Source organism: Hippocampus bargibanti, linkage group LG04 (assembly GCF_051943395.1).
Source record: "Hippocampus bargibanti isolate YZ-2025 linkage group LG04, ASM5194339v1, whole genome shotgun sequence".
NCBI classification, from domain to species: Eukaryota; Metazoa; Chordata; class Actinopteri; order Syngnathiformes; family Syngnathidae; genus Hippocampus; species Hippocampus bargibanti.
The window spans coordinates 11,013,545-11,041,171 of record NC_142737.1 but is presented as its reverse complement, the minus strand read 5'-3'; the positions used below and the strand labels follow the sequence as shown (position 1 = coordinate 11,041,171).

The 27,627-nt window shown below is 42.1% G+C and overlaps 1 protein-coding gene across 5 annotated transcripts; it reads left to right on the top strand.

The window, feature by feature from the left end:
* Positions 1–480: 480 nt before the first annotated feature.
* Positions 481–27,444, top strand: atxn2 (ataxin 2). Of its 5 annotated transcripts, XM_088993979.1 has the most exons (26): positions 481–821; positions 4,941–4,971; positions 6,509–6,568; positions 6,912–6,983; positions 8,233–8,383; positions 9,472–9,486; positions 11,509–11,663; positions 11,742–11,833; positions 13,181–13,369; positions 13,445–13,617; positions 15,536–15,799; positions 17,175–17,360; positions 17,450–17,623; positions 17,697–17,798; positions 19,321–19,391; positions 19,476–19,804; positions 19,890–19,953; positions 20,030–20,176; positions 20,383–20,400; positions 21,205–21,277; positions 21,388–21,581; positions 24,048–24,174; positions 24,251–24,433; positions 24,513–24,724; positions 26,612–26,789; positions 26,871–27,444. In XM_088993979.1, the coding sequence occupies exons 1-26, from the start codon at positions 727–729 to the stop codon at positions 26,897–26,899; spliced, it is 3,384 nt and encodes a 1,127-aa protein (XP_088850105.1). In that variant the 5' UTR covers positions 481–726; the 3' UTR covers positions 26,900–27,444. The 5 variants fall into 5 exon arrangements, with proteins under 5 accessions (XP_088850105.1, XP_088850108.1, XP_088850106.1 ...); XM_088993982.1 differs by lacking the exon at positions 4,941–4,971; XM_088993980.1 differs by lacking the exon at positions 9,472–9,486.
* The last annotated feature ends 183 nt before the right edge of the window (positions 27,445–27,627 follow it).

Below are 27,627 nucleotides of genomic sequence, written 5' to 3'. Positions count from 1 at the left end.
AATAGAGGCGCATGTGTATGCGGTGTGTTCGCCGGCTCACGTGGATGCCGCAACACAGCCTTGGAGGACTTCCTGAAAATAGTTCCATTAAGTTGCGCGTTTGTTTCAAATACTTCCAGTATTTCCGTGTTTAATTGATTTAAAATGGCCTTTTGCGGTCCGTTCGCGATAGCCGTGAGTTGTCGTTAAATGTGGCCCGGTTATTTATTTCTGTTGGATCGGAAGCCAAATGCCGCTCCGCATGTCAAATATCCCTCCGCTATTTTTTTGTCCCCTTTCAGACTGTTTTGGTCTTTTCGATGTTAGCAACGGAAACAACCCGAGACAGCACTAAAAATCTAATTTCAGATTACAAAATCATTTCGTTCGGATTAACGCATAACGTTGGCAAGAGGTTGAACGCCAGGATTTATTTCAGCAGAGCCGTTTTCAAGTGCTGTCTTTTTTTAAGTCGCGTTGTTTCCCATTTCTTTTAAAAGCAATTGTACAGGGTGCTAATTGGGCTCGCCTAGCCCCGCTACCTAGTTAGCATAGCATCTTCAAGACAGGCACGTTGACATTAGCCTGCTAGCCACTAGAGCTCGGTACTGTGCTAACGGCGGGGGCTAACAATCACAAAACCAACCACCACAAACACATACGCACACAGTTGTCTCGTCGTCGTCGTCAAGAGAATTTGCGGTGCCAAGCTGGTCATTGTAAAACGCCGTTTTTTATGGGCTCGGCATGTCAATGAAGGCCGGTGGAAATCGCAGCAAGCCCGGCGGTGGCAACGCCGCTGGTGCCGGAGGAAGCGGCGGGGGAAGACAGAATCTGGGCAGGTCAGTGCAAATTTCAATCATTCAACGAAGTGAGTAAATACAACGACGGATTCTTGTACATTGTTCCGATTTATCGATGTGTTTGCATTTCTTTGAGTGTGGCGTCGTTATTTAGAGATGACATGCCTTTCTTGTGCTTATTTTTGATTGGGGAAACGAGTGTGAGGGCCTTGCGACGTGATGGTCACCCAGAAAGCCTCCGAGCTAACGCGGCCTGCCCGTTCGCCCTACGTAGTGCACAATTAACGTCACAATTTCGATTTAATTAATGTGTTTTCAAACACTCCCGTCCCGGCATGCTTGCATACTGCTCCTTTTGGATGGTTTCCTTTACGCATATTAGCATCTTGGCAGGAATGTAACTGAACGCCCCGGCCTCGCTAATCACTCGTTTGCCTGAACGCACGATTTGACTCGAGTACGACCATTATCATTCATGTCGACCGATGCCAGATTGGTATTTTTGTCCTTCAATTACACCAACTAGAGCCGGGGGTCTGTGTGCGCGTGTTGGTGAAGAAATGGTCGAGTAAGATGTCTGTCAACCTTGACGTCGCCCCTCTCGTGTGAAATCATCATGTCCTTCACGTGTGACTTTTAAACACGATGCCCAAGGATCATGTGATCGCATAGCTTGTCAGCTACATACATTCATGTCATCTCGGCTTCTTCTCACACTCACCGGCTCAATACGCCCTGTTTGTTCACTGCGCAGCTTTCCATTGAGGCCGCTTTACATTTTCCCCCTACATTTAAACGCACACCATGGCATAGGAGGCCATTTATTTGTACATCTGTAGATTTATACGAGTTGATATTAGTGGAAAACGAAGCTTAAATTTTCCACTTAAAGATATTTAATGATAGCGAACGTCTATTGATTAATATTTGAGGCCTGGCCACATTCCAGTAGCTCAATAAGGTGCATTCTAGGACATGATAAATGTAGAAGGTGCATTTAAGCTGTTACTCCAGTTTAAGAAATCAACAAATTTCACTGATTGATGAATGTGCATCCAATGACATACTTATTGAATGAGGCCTATTCTAGGCCGTCACAATAATATGTCAGTGCCTGATACACGTGAAAGGTGCATTTAAGGACACAAGCAATGAGTGTTTATTTTAGGGTGTGATTATAACAATATAATCCATTTAAAACAAAGTAAAAGGGCATTCAAGGTCGCTTCCTGAACTCGACTAAGTATACAATGGATTTTAATTCAAGATTACAAAATGGGTAAAGGTGCATGATGGAGGAGGGTGTGGGCTATATGGGTAAAAAAACAAACGGGAAATGCAATCATATTGCAAATTTGCTATGAACAATCTATGAACAGACACCATTTCTGAACACAAACTAATACATCGGTTACCCTCAGTGGTCGTTTAACAAATGTCAAAAAAAGAACAGTGAATGAAACCAAAAATCCTGAAGATACAAAAAGGAGAGCAGTAGCAGTACCGTACATTACAGGGGTTTCTGAAAAACTACAGAGGGTCCTTTGGCAACACAAAATTCCTACTTATTTCAAACCGATAAACACTTTAAGACAAAAATTAGGGTATCCAAAAGATAGGCTGCCAAATGAAAAAAAAAAAGTAATGTAGTTCATTCGATACATTGTAAAAATGAAGCTTGTAAAGAGCAATACATTGGCCAGACTAAACAAATTCTCCAAAAAAGACTTTATTAACATTGCAGGGATAATACTAATGGGCCTCAATCTGCAGTACACATGCACCTAAAAGCTAGCAACCACTCATTTGACAACTGTGGTTAAAATCTTAGTGAAAGAATATAGATGGTTCGAAAGGGCAGTAAAAGAAGCTATTTTTATAAAACAGCAAAACCCTTCACGTAATCGCATGGTGGTGTGAAGTTTAATTTGAATCGTGCTTACAACACGTCTTATTGTTGATTGTTACCACATAGGCTTAATAATGCTAATGTGAGGTGATACCAGAGCATACGGGGCAATCAGGCCAGTCGTAGACCATAATTAGTCAGGACAATAGAAGTAATCCGCCTCAGGAAATAGTCCTCGGCTCCCCCCAACCTTAGAGCAGGGACCTATCAGAGCAGAGGTCTGTCTGAGGTCTGTCTGCTACTTCTGGACAGTAGGGATATATATATATAGGGCCAGAGCTACCAGCAAAATTTTAGTTAGCTGACGAAGCCTCTTGGATGAGAAGCGAACCCTCCGACACCTTCAAAGAAGTACAGATGACGGCTAAAGAAACCTTTTCATCGAAACACAAATTAATGTTATTTTAATAGACATCAATCTTGTCAAACTTTGTATAAGTTCCAGGCCGGGCATGTGATCTTGCGTCTTGCAATTAGATAAGCCATTGCTCCATATTTGAAATCAAAGTTGTGTTCCCACGACTTAGTCACACGACGGAATCCTCCCCGTTGGTTTGTAGAATGAAGACTTATCCCTTCCCTTTCCTCTTGCCGTCTATGCATGCTGATTTGCTGACTGAGCAGAGGTGGGCCATTTCCAAAATTTTGCCAGTTCGTCATCACTCAATTTTTTTTTCCCCAAGCCGAACGAAACCGTCATCGTCAGTCGGTCATGTTATTTTAACTCCTGCTCCTGTTGTCGTCTGTTTCTTCTCCTCTTTAATCTAGGTCAGGGGTCGGGAACCTATGGCTCGCGAGCCATATATGGCTCTTTTGATTATTGCATATGACTCGCCGATAAATATTACATATTATAATACGTATTGTCGTTTTTTTTCGCCGTTCATTTCCCGTTGGGGCTGCAGTTGGCGGAAAGCGCAATTTTGATTGGATGACACAGACCTAGAATGGCCGAAAGCGCCATGTTGATTGGATGATAGTGGCCGTCATGTTGAAATAGGTAAACGCCCCTTTAAATGAGCCCAACTTGTGCATTTCAGCGTGAAGGCACCGGAGCATTAGAGGAGAGAAAATGTTCTGATTCTAATTTGCAATGAAACAATACCATCGATGAAACAGTCGAACAGTCAGTGACATTTTAACAAGCCCGATGTTAACGTTAGCATCAACATACTTCTGCGAGAAGTAGATTGCAGATAGCAAGTGTGGAAGCTTATGAGCCGTGTGCAGGCTAGCTAGCAGTAACTTCGCCTCTGGACCGGCAAATTGAATTTCATTCCGATCGTTTTCCTGGATTTTTACCAAACACGAGGAACAGAAAACCATCCATGTTAACGGTGAGAACTATCACAAAGTTATTTTAAATAATACATTCTGATATTTTGTTGAAAAGTGGCCGCGCGTGTGTGTGTGTGCGCGACGCGAGCGTTTGTATGTGCGCGCGCGCACACGAGCGTTTGTATGTGCGCGCGTGCGTGTGGCTCTTGCTGAAAAACATTTCTAAATATTTTACTTTTATGGCTCTCTTAGTCAAAAAGCTTCCCGACCCCTGATCTAGGTTCATAGGCAGATTATACCTCTATGGTGCAGAAGGACACCTACTGTACATGAATCAAAAGCTTTTCGTACATAGTCATGGAAGCAATTCAGCTTTTATTCAACCCCACAAACAAACTTATGCGATAGAGGCGGGCATGTTTCTGTCAGTATTCAGCAAAACAGACTGAGAAGTCTGTCAGTATTTGATCTGGTGATTGATGATTACACTGATGTACTCCGATTTCTTCGCATATTCCAAAAACATTCCGATTGAACACCCCAAATTGTCACTGGGTGTGAGTGTGAGCATGGACGGTTGTTTGTCAATATGTGCCCTGCGATTGGCTGGCGACCAGTTCACGGTGTACCCCGCCTATTGCCCGAAGACGGCTGGGATTGGTTTGGATTGGATTTTCCTTTATTAGTCTCACAGTGGATGGACTCCAGCACGTTCCACAACTCTCGTGAGGATTAGCGGCTCGGATAATGGATGGATGTTTCGTTCATGTATCCCATGCTTTTAGGAGAACTGGATTAATTGCATTTGTGTATACTCGTGCGGTCTACACTGCTTTAATCTTGGTTAGCGAGCCACATGTCGGTGTCCTGGAATTTCTGTCCCTCCTTTAACGGAAACACTTTGATCGCTCCACTTTGCTTGTAAAGCGTAAGAACGAATGTTTGTCATTTGTGTTACTTTGATTATCCAGGGGAAGACACAGTGGTAAAGGTCCTTCAGCGGTAAGTATCACTTTGATTCGTGCGATCTTGTGGGTTGTGATGCTCTTTGATGTTGTCAGTTCTTCTGCTAATGAGTCCAATATGGTGGGGTCAAAATATGTGATTCATCGGAAGGATCAGATTAACATGGGAGTAAACAATAGAACACATAACAAACTCAAACAAGGTGCTGTAAGGTCAGACTTTTTATTTGCAGTTTCTTGATTTCTTTTCTTATAGTGGGATTTTGCAAGGCAAAAAACGTTGCAAGGTAGCTTCAGATTTTCTTAATCTTGAATACAGTAAAAATAAAATGAGGCAAATCAAGTACTGTATTTTCTGCACTCGGACGTTGGACAACCAACGTCACTTTTTTGTTTCTTAACTGACATCAGAAAAACGTTTTATAGCATCTAAAATAGCCAAAACACGCAGTATGATATTTTTATTCAAATGCTAAACACCAATAAAAATGAATTAAAGTGTCCAAAATCTGCAAAAAAATTGAGCTGCAAATTGGGAATTTTCAGAAAGTCCTGCCCCCAGTTTGTGACGTCACGCCAAGACGTCTTGCATTGCTTGAGAATCAAAACAATGGCTTCAGATTCGGAGAATATGCTTTCTTGTTATACCTCCAGTTATGAATATGATTCAAATAGTTCTGAAGAGGAAAGCATACATGTTTGCAATTGATTAAAGAATTTATTCCGTGCCATTTTGAGGCAACATTGGGGAGAAACGATCATCAGAAAAGAGGGACAAAATGGCGACCTCCTGTGGCCACCTCCGGTTCCACAGGCTGATAAATTCCTTATATGGAGCTTGGACACCCTCTTCTGGCGGCTTTTGGGCGCAACGCAAGGTTTTCAGACCAAACAATACAGCAAAATACATTGACGTGATGGAAGGACTGCTACAATGTGTCTTTTTTTCGGTCAGGGGGCGTTCCTTTAGTGACGTCACGTACGGACTCGTCACCAACTGAAAAACAAGACTTCCTGAATATTCAGCGCGAGTCTTAAAACGTAAAATATAGCTATATGCGGTGGAATCTTTTTAAAATACACTCAGTCGAAGTCATTTGAAGCCATTTTACAAATTATGGACACAACTTGTCCGGAGACGTCGGTTGTCCTTTAAGGCATACTCTATACCTGACACATGACTACAACAGTACTTCCAATAGTTCCTCTTTCTTAAACCAGATTATTTTTTTTCCTGTTTTAGATTTTCACATAATAATAATACTACGAATAATAATACATTTTATTTCTAAGCGCCTTTCAAAATACAATTCCTTTATAAAAACACATACTCGGACTTATTTTTTGTGGGGTGTCTGTGGTGGTCAAATTTTGTGGAATCATCCACATATCATATACACATTGATGCATATTTCTACATTAATTCGAGAAGAACTAATTACACTGTCGGACTTAGAAGTGTGTGCCTAAAAAAAGCATGATCGTCCCTATTTAAAATTCATTCCCATAAGGAAAAAATCTTTAGGGATTGAATTAAACTTGTAAACGTATAACTGTGTTTCTTTCCTTTGCAGGTCATTTTCAACGGCGTGTATGCAAACATGAGGATGGTTCACGTCTTGACATCAGTTGTGGTATGTTCCCCGTCCAAATAACCACATTGCGCTTTGCAGAATCGGGTGTGACCTTGACACAGCAGTAATGGCAGCAATTCCAGATAACATTGTGTCACTTGTGATTACTCAAAATGATTGAGTCAAACTAGTTTGACTGAAAATGTCCACACAGCAATAAACAAAAGCCCGGGTGATTTGCTTAGGCAGCTGCTTGCTGTATGTAACACAATGCGCATTGATCAATCAGCGGGGCGTTTCACAGCAGATGGTTTTTGAACGTGTCTTTGGAGCATGCAAATTGACTTTGAGTGTGTGAATGAACGACTCTTCACCCGAGTGAAAACATGAATAATGATTACAGGGAACCAAGTGTGAACTGAAGGTGAAAAATGGAGCCGTTTATGAAGGAGTATTCAAGACTTACGGTCCAGAGGTAAGTCTGTTGTCGTCGAGGCTGACTTCAGAGGTGGGGATGACAAAGTCCACTCCTTTCAGTCTGCACTTTTGTTTTTTTTGATGCAGTACGATGATAATTGAATGTTGTGACAATAGTTAGTGATGCAATTTACCCATTTGGGGAACAATGGTCATGATGGCTGACAAGCTTATCATGTTATCAGTTAAACCAGGAGCCTCGCCAATCAGTCGGTCACCTCACGTATCATGAACAACTCCAAATTAAAAACGGGACAAGGCATTGGTGCGCATTTATTCTAATGTTGGCCTTCTTACCACGTTGCTGGTATGTTGCACCAAATGAACAAATACAGTCTTACCTCAGTTTTCAAATGTCTCTGTTCTCAACCAGAAAACGTAAGATTTTTACGTCTTGGATTACAACCGAAAATATTTTTTTTGACCAAACAAAGCAAATCCGAAAATGCCACAAAAAGTCTAAGGGAGTGATTTTTTTCCTCATGTAACGTCAATTGAGAGCAGACGTGTTTATTGTAATTTAAGCAAATTTGACATAGTTTTCTGCATAGTGTATTAGCCCTTAATCATGTGCTGAAAACATAGTTTCGGATTTGAAACAATAAGATCAATGGTTTACAAAGTGTAAATCTAATTAGGGTATTGGATGTTTTTATTGTACCGTATTTTCCGGTGTATAAGGCGCATTCAAAAGCCGTGATTTTCTTCAAAAGATGACCCTGCACTTTATAATCTGATGCGCCATTTCTCCAAGTCGTGCGTAGTCCCACCCTCTACTGTAGCACCTTATAATGTGGTGTGCCTTATATTTGGAAAACGTTTATATACAGTAAAGTCTCGTTATATCGATATTCAAGGGAGTCCCAAAAAATATCGATATAACCGGGACTATCGATATATCCGACCCTGTTTGCATGTAATTTTCTCCGTGCGTGCACAGAAATAGTATCGATATAACCGGGACTATCGATATATCCGACCCTGTTTGCATGTAATTTTCTCCGTGCGTGCACAGAAATAGTATCGATATAACCGGGACTATCGATATATCCGATATCGATATAACGAGACTTTACTGTATTTATCTATTATATTTGGAAAACATTTTTCATTCATTGAAGGTGCGCTTTGTAGTCCGGTGCACCTTATATATGGAAAAGGTTTAAAAAATCACAATTCATTGGGGGTGTGCCTTATACTCCAGTGTGCTTTATACACCGGAAAATATGTTACTTTTTTTCCCCCAGTGTGACCTGGTGTTGGACGCAGCCCACAGGAAGAGTCCCGAACTGAGCGCAGCCCCCAAGAAAGAGGACATTATGGAGAGCATCGTCTTCAAGGCTTCCGATGTTGTTGCTGTTTCTTTTAAAGACGTTGACCTTAACTTTGCTCGGAAAGGTATGGCAAATATTTCTTACTCATCAACATTATTTGTATATCAACCCAATTTCACGGAATGCAACTGTTGGCAAATCATCTTCAGCTTGTATTTAACTCATTCATTGCCACACATGCTAAAATGTGTCCAATCCAGTGCCAGGGGTTTTGTCATTGTCACTCGAATTCCAGGACCCACAGAATATTGAGTTTTAGGACTACATAAACATTCAATACATCATTAGAAACCTTAGACTCTCTTCTTTCATCAGAAAAGAATTCCTAAATGATATGGGTCTGGATTTGAATGAGCTTGAAATGAGGGCGGCTGTCCAAAATTCAATGCAATACATACATATTGGTCTGTATAGTGTTTTAACAACAGCTGAAGCTGTAACAAAACGCTAACAAAAAAGGGAAATGCTGCCCCCTTGTGGAAAGGAAAATACATTTCCAGAGGCCATGGCCCGCGCTTTATCACACCCAAACAAGAAAAAACAAAACCCAGATAAATTCGTGAATGGCAGTGAATGATTTAATTACGTTTTTAATTGGGTTTGCACATACACTCGACCTTGATGATATAAGAACTCGTGAAGCATTCACACTGCGAGAAGGTGACTTTGTCATTTTGCATTTGCTCACAAACAACCACACAACTGAGTGGGTCAGTGCATACAGCCGACGACACTGTATTAATCTGTGTGTTTTAATGACCAAGTAGGGACGAATGCGATTCATCGATTAGTCCGAAGCGAAGGCACTCAATAAAGACTGAACGATGCCATCGAATTCATTCTGATCTATACAATTCTGCTTTGAGATATATCCACTGTGTGCGCCACGGTTTCGTCTAAAAATGACCAGGTGCGACCGTGTGGTGTGTGTGAAGGGGGTCTGATTATGACGTCAGTGTTTCTTAACGTGTTGATATACACAATCTTTCATGTGGAACAGCATCATTGCCAACATTGATTTTTTTATGTTCCTGTGTATGAGCCTTTGAATTTAGCTGTACAAAGAAATGTGCAGGATGTAGTTTATTACTCTTTCATCCTCCCCATCTTCTGACACTTTTGTAACTTGTCTTTTACCCTCCAACATTATAGTTTCCTCCGACACAGGTAACATGTTTGTTTTTACTTCTCTCTCCCCTTTCTGTCCTGCAAATTGTCTTAAAATTAAAAATCAAATCCGTTGCAATTTCTCGTGCTGCTTCTTGTAATCCGGATGCAGATTCTTTCAAGGTTTTCTGCGGCTTGAAAAAAATGCCAATCAAAAACAGTGGAACCTCCAAAATCAACTGACCAATACTTACTAAATTGACCCCAATTTAGTACCAATTTAGGGGGTATATATATATATATATTCCCACACACTTAAATTTATGTCACTTGTGGTCAATACAACAAATTCCTCCGCATATTCTTAGTTCACTTTTCATCAGTACCATGTTTACTTTCGATGTGGATCCAAAACCCACCCACTTGTTTTTGTGCCTTTCCCCCCAAAAGATGTCCACCAAACCTTGTCTAGATAATAATTTCTCAGTAGGTCAGAAGTAATGCGCCACACCAAAAGAAACTGGGTGTCAGGGAGGAGCTTAGTTTAATTTGGGATGTTTATGGATGTTATGGAGATTCTTTGCTTGCACCCCCAGGTCAAATCACATAAAAGCCTTTTTTAATCTTTAACTGAATAAAAAATGTGTTTGCAGTGATATTTAACTGTTTTGGGGGTCAGAGTTTGTGGTGTGGTTGCAGTTTATAAGGTAAATTCTAAACATTTTATCTGCTTGTGAAAACGTCTATTTTTTTGCTTGTGTATACGCATCAATTACTTGAATAAAAATTAAAGCAGATCATCAGCATTTAGCAGCTTTTGGATTAGCTTTTGACACTCCTTTACTGGTTACATATTTTACAAAGGCCTTAACTCATTCACTGCCATCCCCGAATTTTTTCGGGAATTGGAAATATGACATGGAGCGCCATTCCCGAATTTGTTCGGGATGTGGTTTTTCTTGCGGGGCTGCTGATAAAGCATTGATCAGACCTCTGGTGATGTTTTTCTCTTCCACAAGGGGGCAGCATTAGTCTTTTCTCCATGTTAGCGCTTTGTTAAAGCTTCAGCTGTTGTTAAAGCACTAATCCAATCTAATAAATCAATATGTATGTATTGTATTTTGTAAAGCCACACCCATTTCAAGGTCAGATAACTCCAGACCCATATAACTAGGAATTAAGTATTATTTTATGATGAAAGAAGATAGTCTTAAGTTTTCTTACACTGCATTGAATGTAGTCCTAAAAGTCAATATTCTGCGAGTCCTGCAATTTGAGTGACAATGACAAAATTTGAATAACTTTTAAACTGCTCTGATTCCTTAAGATTTTTCTGTTCCACTGAAGAGGTTCCACTGTAGTTGAGCTTTGTGTTGTTGCTTTCATGGGAAGATCAGGCAGGCAGGTCGTACCATTCAGCTTTCACGGTAGACTCTTGCAAAGGATTGATCATCAGTCCATCTTAGACTAATGCTTCCATCATTGTGTTAGTTTGTAGTCCCAGACTAATCATGTAACCAGTTGTAAACTCACTTTGAAAACACAAGAAAATGAAATGACTCGCTAACAATCGAGCTCCTTATTGATCCGTCTGATTGACCGCAGTCTAAATGCATGCCCGCTTCACCTGCCCCCCCGCACCCCAAACTCTCCCCACCTTGTGTGTGCAACTTTAACTTGTTTGATGGACAGCAGTCACAAAATATTGGCGAACTCTGCTAACTCCGATTACTCATTACTCCGATTAGCACAGTGCCAATTTAAGTAATGTGGCTGATGTGCTTTATTACATCCACTGGTGGCAGCTACTTTTAACAGACGTCTTTTTTTTAATTGGGGTTTTTATTGATCAGTTTAATCGAGTGACAACCGTGATATATATTTTTTTGCTTCAATGATAACCACTCATTGCATGGGTTTGTTAGGTGATTTGATAAACAGGACATCATATTTTTGTGAATGGTTACAAGTAGTTGTGACTTTAATTTCCTTCTCAAAAATCTTCAAGGCATGTGTGGGTTCTTTTTTTTTTGTTAACAAGCTGTAAGCATACAATTTCCTTGCCTGTTTGTGTGTTTGCAGAGCATAAAGGCGTATCCTTGCGCGTCTCCGATAACTTCACAGACGCTGCAGTGAGCGGCAGGATCAATGGCGAGCACAAAGAAAAAGATCTCGAGCCGTGGGATGGCGGCGAGACCCACAATTCTGACAGTCTTGAGTCTTTGGATACTGATGTGGTAAGAAATAAGAAAGCCGATGAAGGCATTGCATTTGCATAAAATAAAATAAACGAAACAACCTCTTTCTTGTTGTAGTCAAATGGGTGGGACCCCAATGACATGTTCAAGTACAACGAGGAGAAGTATGGGGTCTTGTCTACATATGACAGCAGCCTGTCCACCTATACGTAAGAATGCCCTGTCCATGTAGACACCTCTTGTTCCATTTCACTTTCCTTTTTTGAGTGGTCTTTTTCAGTCTTTGATGTTGATAATCATAATTCTAATACTACTACTGCTACTACTACTACTACTACTAATAATAATAAGAATAATAATACAAAAAATTTAATGTATAAACTCTCAAGGACACTTGACAGTCACAGCTTAAGTTTTTCTGTGGGTGAGCAGCGGATGATGCAAAGTTTCAGTCATTTAAGTCGTGTAATAGTTCAATTTCACCGTATAAATAAAACGGTGGTCAGAGCTATGTCTTGCAGTGCCGTTGTTTAACCCACCCATATTAAATGATCAAGTCCTATATATTTTCCCCTAAAATTGTTACTTAAAAAAACAATTTTTAAAATTAATTAAATCATATTTTAAAATGTATTTATTATTGGAAATAATGACAAATATTTCTTACATAGAGTAAGACATTTTATATTTTTTTAACTAATTCGCTGCCATTCCTGAATTTATTCGGGATTTTAAAATTGTGACGTGGAGCGCCATTCCCGAATTTGTTCGGGTTTTGGTTTTTCTTGCGGGGTGTGCCGATAAAGCGCTGGTCAGACTTCTGGCAATGTTTTTGCCCTTCCACGAGGCGGCAGCATTTGCCTTTTGTCCTTGTTAGCGCTTTGTTACAGCTTCAGCTGTTGTTAAAGCGCTATATAAATCAATATGTATTTTTATATAAAGCGCTATATAAATCAATATGTAATCAATTGTATTTTGAGCAGCTGCCCCCATTTTGAGCTCATAACTCCAGACCCAAGTTATAACTTAGGAATTCACTTTTTTCCTGATGAAAGAAGAGAGTCTGAGGTTTGTTGCATTGAATGTTTATGTAGTCCTCAAACTCAATATTCCGTGGTTGCTGCAATTTGAGTGAAAATGACAAAACCCCTTTAGCACATAATCTGGCAGTGAATGACTTAATATAACATTTTATTTTGGAGATGACAAAATTAGAAATTAGATTTACATTTTTACTCAATTTACTCATGACCTAAAAATCCACTGTGGCATTTGAGCAAAGACCTCCACCAAGGAAAAACATTTGTCCTTTGCATCAACCCTTCAATGGATGCACATCACTCACACATATTAAAGTCTAGGTTTTTTTTCCAAAAAGATTTGTTGTCTCAACTCATCCCCCCCAAAAATATTTCCCCTTTGATCCGGCCCCCAACCTCCACATTTTTGGGTGAAATAGGTTGAAGTGTTTATTATTCTTGAAAACTTAAGCAACGCAACTGCGGCACTATACATGTCAAACTATTTCTGTATCCTAACCTGCTTTTGTTTGCCAGAGTCCCGCTTGAGCGCGACAACTCCGAGGAGTTTCTCAAGAGGGAAGCACGGGCCGCCCAACTGGCCGAGGAGATAGAATCCAGCTCTACATACAAGGCCCGTGCGGCCCTCGAGAACGACGAGCGCTCAGAAGAGGAGAAATTCACCGCGGTGGTGAGAGGTGAAAGAGAGATGCACACGTTAAGCAGGTGATACTTACTTCACATGGTGACAGGTCCGCCGCCGAGCCCAAGCAGCATCGTATTGATTGTGTCTGTGTGCAGGGAGAACAAATACATCCCACCGGGTCAGAGAAACAGGGAGGCCATGTCATGGGGGTCAGGACGTCAGAATTCCCCACGTCTGACACCGAATTCAGCCGGGCCGTCGGCTCCTCGCGTGGGACTGCATGACTACAATCAAAGCCCGGGGGGCGACCAGAGGGTGGTGAACGGAGGTACGGACGGTCCGGCTCACACACACCCGTGATGCAGCGTTTTCTTTACAAAATGGCTGACATGTTTTCAGGTCAGCTTTTCCCACCTGTTTTCCGTTCTCATTTAGCACCATAAGTTTGTCATACAAAATTAAAATGAATAAAAAGATGTTCACCCATTAAATGAATGATTTATTACTTTTTTAATGCTATCATATTCACTGTAATAAAAGTAATAAAAATAATACAAATAATACAAATAATAGAAACAATAAAAACAATAATTGAAATAATTAACATAATACAGTGGTTTAAAATCCTCTGACGTATGAAGTTACACCATTACATGTTACATAATGGACCTAGTTTGTGCAGTGCCGTAAGAATACATCACAAGAGCATGAGCCGATACTGCCATTCTTTTTTTCTCCCATTTTTTTCCCCCATTTTTTTCACTTTTATAAAATAGTACTGCTTGTCATACTAAAAATGTATTGTAATTATGACATTTAAAGGTTATAGACATTGCGCAATGAATTGCTTTACACAACAGCGTCAGAAAACATCAAACCGAGAAGATATGAATCATTCCCACCCTTCTTAATTTTTTATTTGCTTATGCAGACGCTCCCCACCTTACGAACGAGATACGTTCCCAGCGGTCGTTCGTAAGGTGAATTTGATCGTAAGTTGCTTCAGTGTTATATTTTGTATGGAATATATGTTTAAGTCAAACACTGAACGGGGAAGTATAAAACACAGATGCTCCAACAGTCGTAAAATAAATTCACACCGACTGTAGTAAAACGACATAATGTATATCCTTGGGTCTTCAGTTAGACATTACTGAAGCTGCTGGCACGTCATTACTGAATGATGTGCCAGCAGCCATCGCTTTTTGTTATGCATCGCGTCCTGGAGCGTCAACTGGGAAGAAGGATTTCCTCCCCGCCCACATACTGTAGTCTACACAGCCAATCGTAAGCGAGCTCGGCTGGAAAAAGGTGCGCAATACAAAATCTAACTTACAGCATCTCTGTCCGAACATTTTTCGATAATACTATACCCGCAAAAATGTTCGTATGTACTGTAATGTCATAACTCGAATGTTCGTAATTTGGTGAGCGTCTGTATTTGTATATGCCGGAAGTACCTTTATTTATTTGTGGATTCTAAAATACAACTGTTAACTAATTTCCCCTTTTGTGTATTTTTTTTTGAGTCGATGCTCAGGCGTTGTTGGTCATTTTAGACTGTGAACTTGGCACACTAGTCGGCGGTGACATGAACCTTTCATTTAATTTCCCCCCAGTGGAGGCGTTACTGATTGCCCACCGCTTGTCTTTGCTCTGTCGTCTGAACAGTCGCTACATTATATTTTATGTCAGAGCTGCTTTTGGACAGCGTTTGGTGTATTTTGTGGAAGATGCCATGTTTGAGCTGATTTTGCGGGCCACATGAAATGATCTGGCTGGCCAGATCTGTGCCCTCGGGCCTTGAGTTTGACACCTGTGTTTTAAGTGTCTCGCCTTCAGTGAAACATTTTGACCTGCTTAAAGCACAGTTGATAATTTGCTGCATGGATCAAACACCTGTTTCTTGGCAGCAAGACATCTGTTGTGTTGATTGCAAGACACGGTTGGTGACTTGAAGCTACAATTTTCATTTAGGGCTTTATGATTGCATTAGTTTAAGTTGAATTACGCCAATTTCTAACTTGTTTATATATTCCTGTTATGTCACCGCAATAGGAATGAAACTTTGTCACAAAGGGGATTCCTATTTTCGATGTGTTATGTTTTTTAAAGACTCATTTTTCTATTTCGCGTTAATGATCGCAGGCGCCTTTTAGGTTCTTGCACGACTCTTTTTTTTTTTTCCATTTGAATAGCTCCTCGCAGTGTGTCATCCTTGATCATTTTTCCCTTCCCTCTTTTAGGTTCATCTCATTGGCCCTCACCCTGTCCGTCTCCTTCCTCCCGCCCCCTTCCTCGTTACCAGTCAGGTCCTTCCTCCCTGCCTCCTCGGGCCATCACGCCCACCAGGCCACCCTCCAGGCCCCCCTCTCGACCTTCCAGGCCTCCATCTCATTCATCCCACCCCTCTTTTACCACCTCGTCGTCCTCCTCATCTTCATCTCCCTTTCCCCTCCACGGGTGTTTGTCGCCGGCCTCCACTCTGCCCAAACGCATGTCTTCAGAAGGTACCCACACCAGCGTGGTGTCGACCTCCGTAAAGGCATGAGTTGAAGGTGGATGGATTGGTCTTACCCACAGTGACCCATAGCATATCTTCAAATTCTTAATCGGAATAATCTTTATTGGCCAAGTCTGTAGAACACACAAGGAATTTGTCTTCGGTAGAATACGCTGCACTAGTATCATTATAAAAAAGACATGACAACCAGTGAACGAACTGCTGTCAACATTTTGTTTTGCTCAGGTCTAGTGTGATTGAACATTGGTGGGTTTAGGCATTTTTGAAAGGGGTAGACACAAGCAACACTTGACCTATATTACCGTATTTTCCGGTGTATAAGGCGCACCGGAGTATAAGCCTTATTTTTCACCAGTGTGTGAGTCTTAACTACTTGAAAGTTGGTCTTAACTAAATTGCGTTTCCTCTGCAATCTACATTTTAGCACACCACACTGTAATGTAGTACCATATTTTCCGGTATATAAGGCGCACCACCAATGAATGGTGCATTTTCAAACTTTTTCCATGTATAAGGCACACCGGACTATAACGTACACCTTCAAATAATGAAAAAAAGTTTTCCAAATTTAATATAGAAATAAAAGTTTTCTAAATATAAGACCCACCACATTATAAGATGCTACTTTAGAGGCTTGGGTTACGCACGACTTCTTCTACAGGGGGTAATGGAGTCGGTGACTATGAGACCTGTTGTGGCTCATTATTACTTCACATATAAGGCGCCCCTGCGTATAAGGCGCTTTGGAACAAAATGAAGGCTTTTGGGTGTGCCTTATACATCAGAAAATATGATACGCCTTACACAAATGTGAAGGTCATCTCCTAGGTAGCATTTATTTAAGAAAAATGACTTTTTTTTTTTTTTTAATGAATATGTTCCACAAAAGAGATGTGTCTTTCCAACACATGGATACTGATGCTTCTGCAATGACAAATCAATGCAGCAAGTTTCTGGCATGTGTAACTAAATGGATATTTCTGAACATTGCAAGTTATAAAAAAAAATAAACAAAAAAACTTGTCAATAAACCCCTGGAGCAAGTCGTCTACGAAATGACCAGTGTACCTGCTTTGTGAATTTATTTTCTGCCCCAGTTCTGTCAGTCCTCAAGGGTCACTACCTCACAAGCTGCACAACTCTGCTTGTTAGCAAATCTGTTCCATAGCCCCTGACTTTTAGCCCCCAGCCCCACCACGTTCCATTTTCTGTTCACCTGGCTGCGGTTTAAGACGTTTGCTGTGTTGGCGTGTGATTCAATCACTTCTCTGCATGTCCCAACACATCCCGGTGTGACCCCCGCTGACCCTCCTTCCCCTTGGGCTCTTCTTTCAAACATTTTCTGTCTTCTGTCCTCATAGGCCCACCGCGGATGTCTCCGAAATCGCAGAGGACGCCCCGTGCTCATAGGATCCCACCCAGCCGGACCACTGGGATGCCGCCGGTGGTGGATCTCATTTCTCACACAACGCCCGGCGACGCCCCAGCGGCTCCGTCCAACAGAGGCAACTCCTCGGGAGGAACCTGGTCTTCTGTCGTCAGTGGAGGTAAACGTTTGGCGTCATCAGCCATGATGCTAAAAGGCTAACTGTGTGATGTTGCAGAATTGCACACAAAAATATCTTCTCCTCACCAGCCCACAGACCTCGCTCCCCACGTCAGAACAATATGGGCGGAGCCTCCCCTTCCTCCGCCTCTCTGCCTCAGACAGGAACAGCTCCCGCTGAGTCTTTTGCCGCGCCAACGTCAGCTTCCGCCCCGAGCGCTCCGAGCCCCGCCACCAACATGGTAGCCTCCCTGTCAGGAGATGGTAAGGCTACAAGTGAGGCAACTGTCACAACTGTTTCATCACGTACGGACGGTAACGTGGAAGTCTGTTACAGGTAAAGAAAGTCGTGTCCAGGAGACGAGACAAACGTCCCCCAAAGCCAACAAAGACAGCATGAAGGACAGTTCTTCCAATATCAGCAGACCAGTGTGTAAAGGTAGTCAGCAATCTTTCAGAGTCTTTTGACCCTGAAACAAAATTTGTGATTTTGGTCAGAATCAGAATCAGAATCATCTTTATTGCCAAGTATGTAGAACACACAAGGAATTTGTTTCCGGTAGAACACGCTGCACTAGTATCGTCGTCAAAAAAAACTGCTAAGTGGCACTATACCGTTCCATTTTGGCTACTGTTGAAGCTACATGAGCAATTCAGCAATTGCCATTCATAAAAGACAAAAACTGCTTTAGGTCAAACTAAATAAAGAACTCATTTCAAGTACGTTTGTGAGTAAATTGAGATTGGAGCACAGCTATCAAAGTGAAAGCCCGGGGGCCAAATCTAGCCCGCCACATCATTTTATTCGGCCCGTGAAAGCAAATCGAACTTGTGAAATTCCATGATGCTTGCTAAAGTCTGTACCAAAATTCCAAATTGTCCCATCTAAACCACAATCACAGCCTTATTGACTTCAGATTTTAAAACCAGTTGTTCATGAACTCTTTCAATGCGATTCCCAAATCTATTCGGGAATTGAAAGTATAATGTAGAGCGCCATTCCAGATTTTTTTTTTCGGATTTTGCCAATAAAGTGCTGGCCAGACTTCTGGCAATGTGTGTATCCTTTCACGAGGGGGTAGCATTTCCCTTTTTTCCATGTTAGCGCTTTGTTAGAGCTTCAGTTGTTGTTAAAGCGCTATATAAACCAATATGTATGTAATGCATTGTATTTTGGACAGCCACCCCCATTTCATCCTCAAATAACTCCAGAACCATATAACTTAGGAATTAATTTTTTTTTCTGATGAAAGAAAACAGTCTACGGTTTCTAACGCTGTATTGAATGTTTATGTCGTCCTAAAATTTAATATTCTGTGGGTCCTGCAATTTGATTGAAAATGACAAAAACCCTGGCACTGGAGTGGACACATTTTTGCATGTCTGGCATTGAATGAGTGAATTTGTTGTCCGCTCTATATGTACCTTATTTTCCGGTGTATAAGACGAACCTGCAATGAATGGTGTATTTTCAAACACGTCAATATATAAAACTTATCCAAATATAAGGCACATCACATAAGTTGCTACAGAGGTTGACATTACGCACGACTTCTTCGATGGGGAAAATGGAGTCAGTGGCTACTGACAGTATTTGCGAAACCTGTTGTGGCTCAATATGACTTCACATATAAGGCACACCGGCGTATCAGGCGTAAGGTCATCTTTTCTAGAAAAGCAAGGCTTTGGGTGCGCCTTATACACCAGAAAAGACGGTAACATGTGGAGTAGATGAAACATTGTAATGGTTTCCCCAAATTCATAACAGCCCTCGAAAGGAAACTGTCCACTACAATGTGGATTTAGGCAAAAAAATTAGATTGACACCCTTGGATTAGAGCGTCGGTACTTTTCATGACATTTTTGCTGTCACGTGCGATTTATCTCGTGGAATTATGCACCTTGACTATATCAAGGTTGTGGAAGCCCTACCCTAATATGATCTTTTCCTTCACTCACAGGTCTTCCCTCGTTGGCACTTGACCACAGGAAACAAATAGACAATCTCAAGAAATTTAGTGAAGATTTTAGGGTGAGTTTGTCTTTTCTTGTGCCGCCGAATCATCCTTTATTTTTCATGCCACTTTAAACCCTTTGCTGCTCTTTCATCCTACAGTTACAGTCAAGTTCCAACCCGGATCCTGCCTTCGACCACATGATCACCAAGCCGACAAGAGACTCAGCAGACAAGCCCACCGATCTTGCCTCTATGGACAAATCGTCCTCAATGAGCCCCGAAGACCGCGGTGGCACCACCCCATCCACAGGCGCCATCAACACGAGTACGCCTGGTAGCCCTGCCACACTGTCCCCGTCACCTTCAGGGCAGGAACAGAAAAGGGCGGGGCTGGACGTGACCTCGCAGGGGGTCCAGACGACGGCCGTGTCTAATTTTGGTGGGCCCAAGCTTGAAGAAAAGGAGGACAAGAAGGAGGCGGTGCAAGAGTGAGTGAGCCCGTTTGATGGACCCTGTCGGAACGGTTTGATCATGCCAATCATAATCTTGATCTGCTGCTTTCCTTTCACGCAGTCAAGTCCGAAAGTCCACTTTGAACCCCAACGCCAATGAGTTCAAACCAAGGTTCAACACGCAGGTGAGAGCAAAAAATGTCACCTCCGCAATCGGAAACGGAACGCCTGACCGTGTCGCGACCCCACGTGTGTCAACAGCCCAAACCAGCCAACACCCCGACCCCGCCGCGACCTCAGGGCCAGCCCAGCCCTTCCATCCTGGTCCAGCAGCCTCCCACTGTCTACGGCCAGCCCGTGTGCTTCCCCCAGATGTATCCTCTCACACCAGTTAGTCCCGGAGTACAGGTGAGACATGTGCATTTTTTATCGCAGCAAGCCTGACCATGACCTTTGACACGAATGTTGCGCCGGAGTGTAAAATGGATTCATCTCGTGTTGCTTTAAGAACAACTTGGTGATCCAACATCAGACCATATATAAAGACAACGCATTTTTCCTTTTCTCCCTCCTTCCTCCCCCCGCTCCTCTCTGTATCTCTCTTGCTCCATTAGAAAAGCATAATATGGAAGGTTTGTAAATTTTTTTCCTAAATTTTTCTTCTTTTAAAATCCTTTTAGTTACTTTTTTGTTTTGTTAAAGCTCAATTAGCCTTTGTGATGTTTTGCCTGCTTGCCAATTTGAATGCATTCAGATGTTGGTTTGCCAACTTCTTATTGCAATTCATCTCTTACCACTTTACTTTTCCTATTTCTTCTAAAGTTTTATTTCTGCTGCAATCATTAACTCATTCACTGCCAGACGATGAGGACAATTTTGACCACTCCAGTACCAGGGTTTTTGTCATTTTCACTCAAATTCTAACACCCATGAAATATTGAGTTTTAGGACTGCGTAAATATTCAATGAAGAGTAAGAAACCTTAGACTCTATTCTTTCATGAGAAAAAAGTAAATTCCTAAATTATATGGATCTGGAGTTATATGAGCTTGAAATGAGGCGGCTGTTCAAAATACAATACAAAAGGCAAATGCTGCACCTCGTGGAAAGGGAAAAAACATTGACATACATCTGACCAGCGCTTTATCGGTTACCCCCACACCCTCGTACGAAAACCCAAAACTCGGGAATGGCGGTCCATGTCATATTTTCAATTCCCGAATAAATTCTGGAATGACAGTGAATGAGTTAAAAATGCGAGAAAAAAAATAGAGAATGCATGCAAATCCAGGTAAGATTAAGCCTCCAGTCTGATATATTATGTCCTTTGTTGTTATTTTTTCCTAAAATGTTCATATAAATGCAATGTTAAATAAAAATAATTCCCTGCCATTGTGATTTGCTTAAAAAAATACTTTTTTATCCTTTTCATGCAGTCTCCAGCGATGTACCAAGTCCAGATGCCACACATGACTGTCAACCAGTCGAAACCGTACCGACCAGGTAAAGGTGAGAACAGCCTGATTTCTCTCCTCGTCACACATAATCACCCCACCTCCTCAAGGCAATAATTTCCCATGTGTAATACTCCACGGTCCAACCTTCTTTTCCTCGGACAGTGCCCAACATGACCCAGCAGAGGTCGGACCAGCACCACCCGCCGGGCACGCCCACCCTCATGCACCCGGCCACTGCGGCGGGGCCACCGATCATCACGCAGAGTCCGGCTTACTCCGCTCAGTACTTCACATGCAGCCCGCAACAGTTTCCGAGTCAGCAGCTGGTTCAACAGATGCCACACTACCAGTCTCAGGTCTGTTTAGGGGGGGGGGGGGGGGGGGGGGGGGGGGGGGGTACATCTTATCATGGCTAAAAAGTCAATGCTGAGTCTTTAAACTACAATGTTGACAGATGAAAACAATGGCTGTTCAATTTTTTTTAACTCATCCACTGCCAGATGTACAAAAATGTGTCTAGGGCTTTTGTCATTTTCACTCAAATATAGCTATATTTTACATTTTAAGACTCGCGCTGAATATTCAGGAAGTCTTGTTTTCGAGTTGATGACTATGCCTGACGTGACGTCACGTCTGGAACGCCCCTGACCGAGAAAGCGACACACAATGCATTTTGGGTACTTTGTTTGGTCTGAAAACTTCGTGTTGATCCGTGTTGATGGCGAAATTAGAAGGAAAACACAGAAATAACGTGATGGTGAGTCGTTGTGTGTTGCACCAAGACTACCAATTGCGGTAACATCGTACAGAAGTTGACACAAATTCCCAGCAGACAAATCAGCCCATTTCCAACGGAGCGTTGGCGCCATCTTGTGCATTTTCTGGGCGCTACATTGGAGTCCAGGCGGCTCGAATTGATACAGAAGATTTGTCTCTGTAGGTCTGGACAGATTTTATCAGTATCTACTACCAGGGTACCCAAAATTAACAGGCCTGGCTGCTAAAAGTTTGTGCATGTTTGGGACAACCTATCTTTGTGAACAAATTTTCTCGTTGATGAATATCAATAAAACAAAAATGTGTTCAAGGCTCACAAACAAGCACTTAAATGACATTCTGAAAGTGACAGCTAGTCAACAGTGGGATCAGTTGCAATGCATATTTGTGAATGATAAAAGTAAATTGCACATTTGTCTAAGGAAATATGAGGTGAGATGTTTTGTAAAAGGATAGTTCATTAAATTTCAATATTTTCCTAATGTTCTTGTGCTTCTTTACACCAAAACAAAGGAAAGACATTATATTTTTGTTATTTTTAGCAGAGTATGGTATAATTTTAATGGTCCGGCCCACTTGACATCTCTCTAGGCCAGGGGTGTCAAAGTCATTTTTTGCCGCAGGCCACATTGAAGTTATAGTTTCCTCTCGAGGGCCGTTATGAATTTGGGGAACCCATTAGAATGTTTAAATCCCTTCAAATATTACATAGCGAGCACACAGCAAATTAATGAATAACTCGTTTTCAAATCTGAAGTCAAGAATAATGACTTTTATTGTGGTTGACATCCAAAAATATGAAATTTTGGGTCAGATTTTAGCAATCATCATGGAATTTAACAAGTTTGATTTGCTTTCGCGGGCCGAAAAAAAATGATGTGGCGGGCCAGATTTGGCCCGCGGGCCTTGACCTTGACACCTGTGCTCTAGGCCGTATGTGGCCCACGATGCGAAATGAGTTTGACACCCCTGTTTTAGAGCAAAGCAAGACGTCCTGGCGTGACATCACGAACTGGGGGCGGGACTGAAAATCTCCAATTCGCAGCTCATTTTGTTGGAGTTTTAGCACACTTAAAGTCATTTTTATTGGTGATTTGCATTTGACTAAAAATATCAGCCTGTGTGTTTTTTTAGATGCTATAAAACGTTTTTCTGATGTCAGTTAGGAAACAAAAACACTTAAGGAAACTCAAAACATTCAATGCACCGTAAGAAACCGTTTTTTTTTCTAATTCCTAAATTATATAGATCTGGAGTTATCTGAGCTTGAAATGGGGGCGACTACAAAATACAATGCAATACATACATATTGGTTTAGATAGCGCTTTAACTTTAGCTGAAGCTGGAACCAAAAAAGTTCATTCCTAAATTATATGGCTCTGGAGCAGTGGTAACCTTTTTAGAGGTTGCGAACCGAACCAGTAAATATGCACATTCACCGAACCCTTCATGAGTGAAAAATAGGGATTTTTTTTTTTACAAATTCTAGGAAAAAAAGTACAGTATTAAAAACATGAAAAAGTTAACAATATATTAAAAGATAAGTATAAATGTTGACTACAAATCGAACTACATTTCCCACAGCACTGATTGGCCAAGCAATGTCATGTGATTGTTTGCAGCAAGTGATGGCCTAGTGGGTGTGTCAACTAATGAACATGTTGAGTCGCATGTGTCTTCCCCTCTATACAGAGGCTTTGTCGAACCCCTGAGACCGACTCATCAAACCCCTAGGGTTCAATCAAACCCAGGTTAAGAAGCAGTGGTCTGGAGTTATCTGAGCTTGAATTGGGGGTGGCTGTACAAAATAAATACATATTGATTTCTATAGCAATAACAATGGCTAAAGTTGTAGCAAAGTGCTAACATGGACAAAATTCAAATGCTGCCCCCTCATGGAAGGGAAAAACATTGCCAGAGGTCTGACGAGTGCTTTATCGGCACCCCCGCAAGAAAAATCAGGCCCGAACAAATTTGTGAATGTCGCTCTCCGGAATGGCACCCTTCCCCACCCCTTCAAAGTAAAACATGAATTTGTGTTCCAGGCGCAGCATGTGTTCAGTCCTGTCATGCAAGGCAGTGCCCGCATGATGGCGCCGCACGGCCACGGCCAGCCCAGCCTGGTGTCTTCCTCCACCACTCAGTACCCAGAGCAGACACACACCATGTATGGTAAGTCCCGCCCCTTCTGGCCGCATCCCACAATGCACCTTGGCGATGCGACATCTCACGCCGCTTCTCTCCTCAGTGTCTCCTGGCCCCATGCCCCAGCAGTACCCTCACCCGAGCGCCACCTTGCACCCCCACCCGCAGCACCCTCAGCCCTCGGCCACGCCCACGGGCCAAGGGCAGCAAGGGGGCCCACCTCAACACGGAGGACCGCCCGCCCACCCAGCTGCTAGCCCCGTGCAGCACCCTCAGGCGGCAGCGGGTGACTACATTGGTGCCCTTCCGAGAGCTCCTTTGCGTCGGCTCGCTTGACTTTTAACCTCGTCGTCTTGCCCCCTCAGCTGCCGCCGCCGCCGCTCAGGCTCTCCACCTGGCCAACCAATCTCAGCAGCCCATGTACTCGGCTTTGGCCCCCACGCCGCCTTCCATGACGCCGGGCCCCAACCCGCAGTCCCCGCAGGCGTCCTTTCCGTCGGCCCAGCAGACCGTCTACATCCACCCGCAGCAGGTGCAGCATGGCTACAACCCCAACCACATGGCCCACGTGCAGCAGGTAAGAACAAAAACACACCCGGCAACAACCAAAAAATATATACTCCATGAATTACAGATTGTAAGTAAATACAGTGATACCTCAGTTTACCAACCCCTTGGCTTACGAACTTTCCGGTTTACGAACGTTAAAATGATGACAATTTTACCTTGGCATACAAACTTTTTTCGTACACAGAGCTGCCTCATAAGTGATGTGTCGTTCGCGAACGAGTCCATTCTTCTAACAACAAAATGGCAGCCGACTGTTTTTCTCCTCTATTCCCCGCCCCCAGTCTTTGGTTAAAGCCACGTGATTGGTCAAGAACGCAGCAGTGACGGGGGTGGTTTAAACATTAAAGAGATAGGCAGACGACAGTGAGATAGTTTCAACTTTGATAGTGCAGAGTGTAGACTGCAAGGTTAAAATATCCCATCAATCAGGCTCCACAAACAACCTGCACAATCCATCTGTACACTTGATGCAAAAAGCTATCAACCCAGCTAAACAGAACACAATTGATGAGGAACTAGATACAATTATCGCAGAGAAAGCACCTACAAGGGATCATTCCTCAAGATGGTGAAAGAAGAAGCTTACGTTCCTCATCAAGTGTTTAATGCTGACGAAACCGGCCACTCCATTCCATCAAGCCATCAACAACCATCACAAAGGTAAATAAAACGACTTTATTATATAGTACAGTTTATTTCTTTAATTATAATACCATAGCACATTTATTATACATAAAATATAGTATATTTTGTGTAGTTTTAAGGCTTAGAAATTTAGAAAGTAGAAAATTATGTTTTATGGTACCTGGGAACGGAATATTCTCATTTTAATGGTTTCCTATGGGAAATTAATTTTTGGGATACACTCTTTTCACCTTACACACTGTCTGGGAACCAATTAAGTTCGTAAGCCAAGGTATCACTGTTTATTAAATATGAGCAGCCCTGTTCAAATGGTAATTTTTGTTGATATATCTAAAATAAGAAAGGACACCAATGTCATTTCATAAATTTTCCATGAAGGTGGCCGATCCCCTGTACAACAAAAAGTCATTTTTTTAATATTGTAAATAAAAGTGATCACCTGAGACAGTACACACAGGCTTAATCAAGGCTTTTCCCAATATGCTTGCACATGCAACCAGGTTTTCTCAATTGGATGGTTTAAAAAAATATATTAACACAGTGTATGCTTTTAACTCATTCACTGCCAGACGATGTGCAAAAATGTGCCCACTCTGGTGCCAGGGTTTTTGTCATTTTCGCTCAAATTGCAGTACCCACAGAATATTTAGTTTTAGGACTACATAAACACGCAATGCAGCGGAAGAAACCTTAGACACTCGTCTTTTATCAGAAAAAAAAGTTAATTCCTAGTTATATGGCTCTGGAGTTATTTGAGCTTGAAATGGGGGCGGCTGTACAAAATACAATACATGCGTATTGATTTATATAGCACATTAACAGTTGAAGCTGTAACAAAGCGCTAACAGGGAAAAAAGACAAATGCTGCCCCCTCGTGGAAGTGAAAAAAAACATTGCTAGAGGTCTGGCCAGCGCTTTATCAGCACCGCCTGCAAGAAAAACCAAAACCTAAGGCGCACCTTCAATGAATGAAGTTTTCCAAATATAATATATAAATAGATACAAGTTTTCCCAGTACAAGGCACACTGCAATATAAGCTACTACAGTCAAGGCTGAGGATATGCAATGAAGACATTTGGGTGCGCCTTATACACCGGAAAATACTGTATACTTTAGAACACATAACTTGTAGTTGTCACTCCGGGCCAACAACGTCACTAAGTAATTGTAAGATACCATATTGTCAAGTTCACTGAAGCCATCTCGGGGCCAGAAAAGCCGAAACTGACCAAACTATCCTTGTCGCAGGCGCACTTGCAGTCGGGCATGGTGCCCTCTCACCACGCGCCGCCTGCGCACCCCCCGATGATGCTGATGGCTCCCCAGGGCCCCCCGGGTGGCCCTCAGCCGCAGATGGGGCAGACAGCCCTCAACCACATCCCCGTCTCTTCCACCACACCCTTCTCCTACCTGGCACATCCGCAAGGTAAATATTGCACAAAAAAACAATTGTCATCCATCTGTCGGTGTCGGGCCACGTTAACGTTTGTCGCGATGGCGTTTGCAGTGCAGCCTCATCACCAGCAGCAGCTGTAGGTGACGAATAAATGGCGCCAACGAGCAGAAACTTCATTCATGAAGAGGATGAGGAGCCCTCTTCCTTTTTCTTTCCATCCCCCCCTCCTTGCCCGACATGTTCCCAATTCACTTCCCTCCCCGTTTTCCCGTCTTCCCCAGAAAAGGCAATAAGAGAATGTTAACAGGTTGGTGATGCAGTGATTTGTCTTAAGACAAAACTAATCTTTGAACGAAAGAAATTAAACTGGAACTCTGTTTGCACCGTGTCAGGGTGGAGGGGGGAAAAAGCAACCCATTTTCAAACAGTATTAATGTTACTGTTGTATCGCTGATGCTGCTCCAAGACAACAAGTGTCTAACCAAACTAAAAAAAACAGCCAGCGACAGGGAAAATACAACAGTGTTTATTTATGACAAAAAAAGATGGTTATGGCAACCCACCTCTCACCTGACCCTAATGTAACTTTTAAGTTAAAACTTTTACTTTGTAGATAATATAAATGATTTAAAAAATGAGCCAAAAAAAATAAAAAAATAAAAAAAGTTTTAAAAACTGACCATAATGTTGTGTGTGTGTGTGTGTTCTTCGTGTGTGTGCGTGTGTGCGCTCGCTCCTTGGAAAAGCAATCTTGCTTTTTTTGTTTTTAGCCCAAAACGACGTATTTGTATAAAAAGCACATTTCCCCATCGCCACTTTCCCCCCACTTTCACTATCATTTTCTTGAAAGTGCATTTTTCATCTAAAA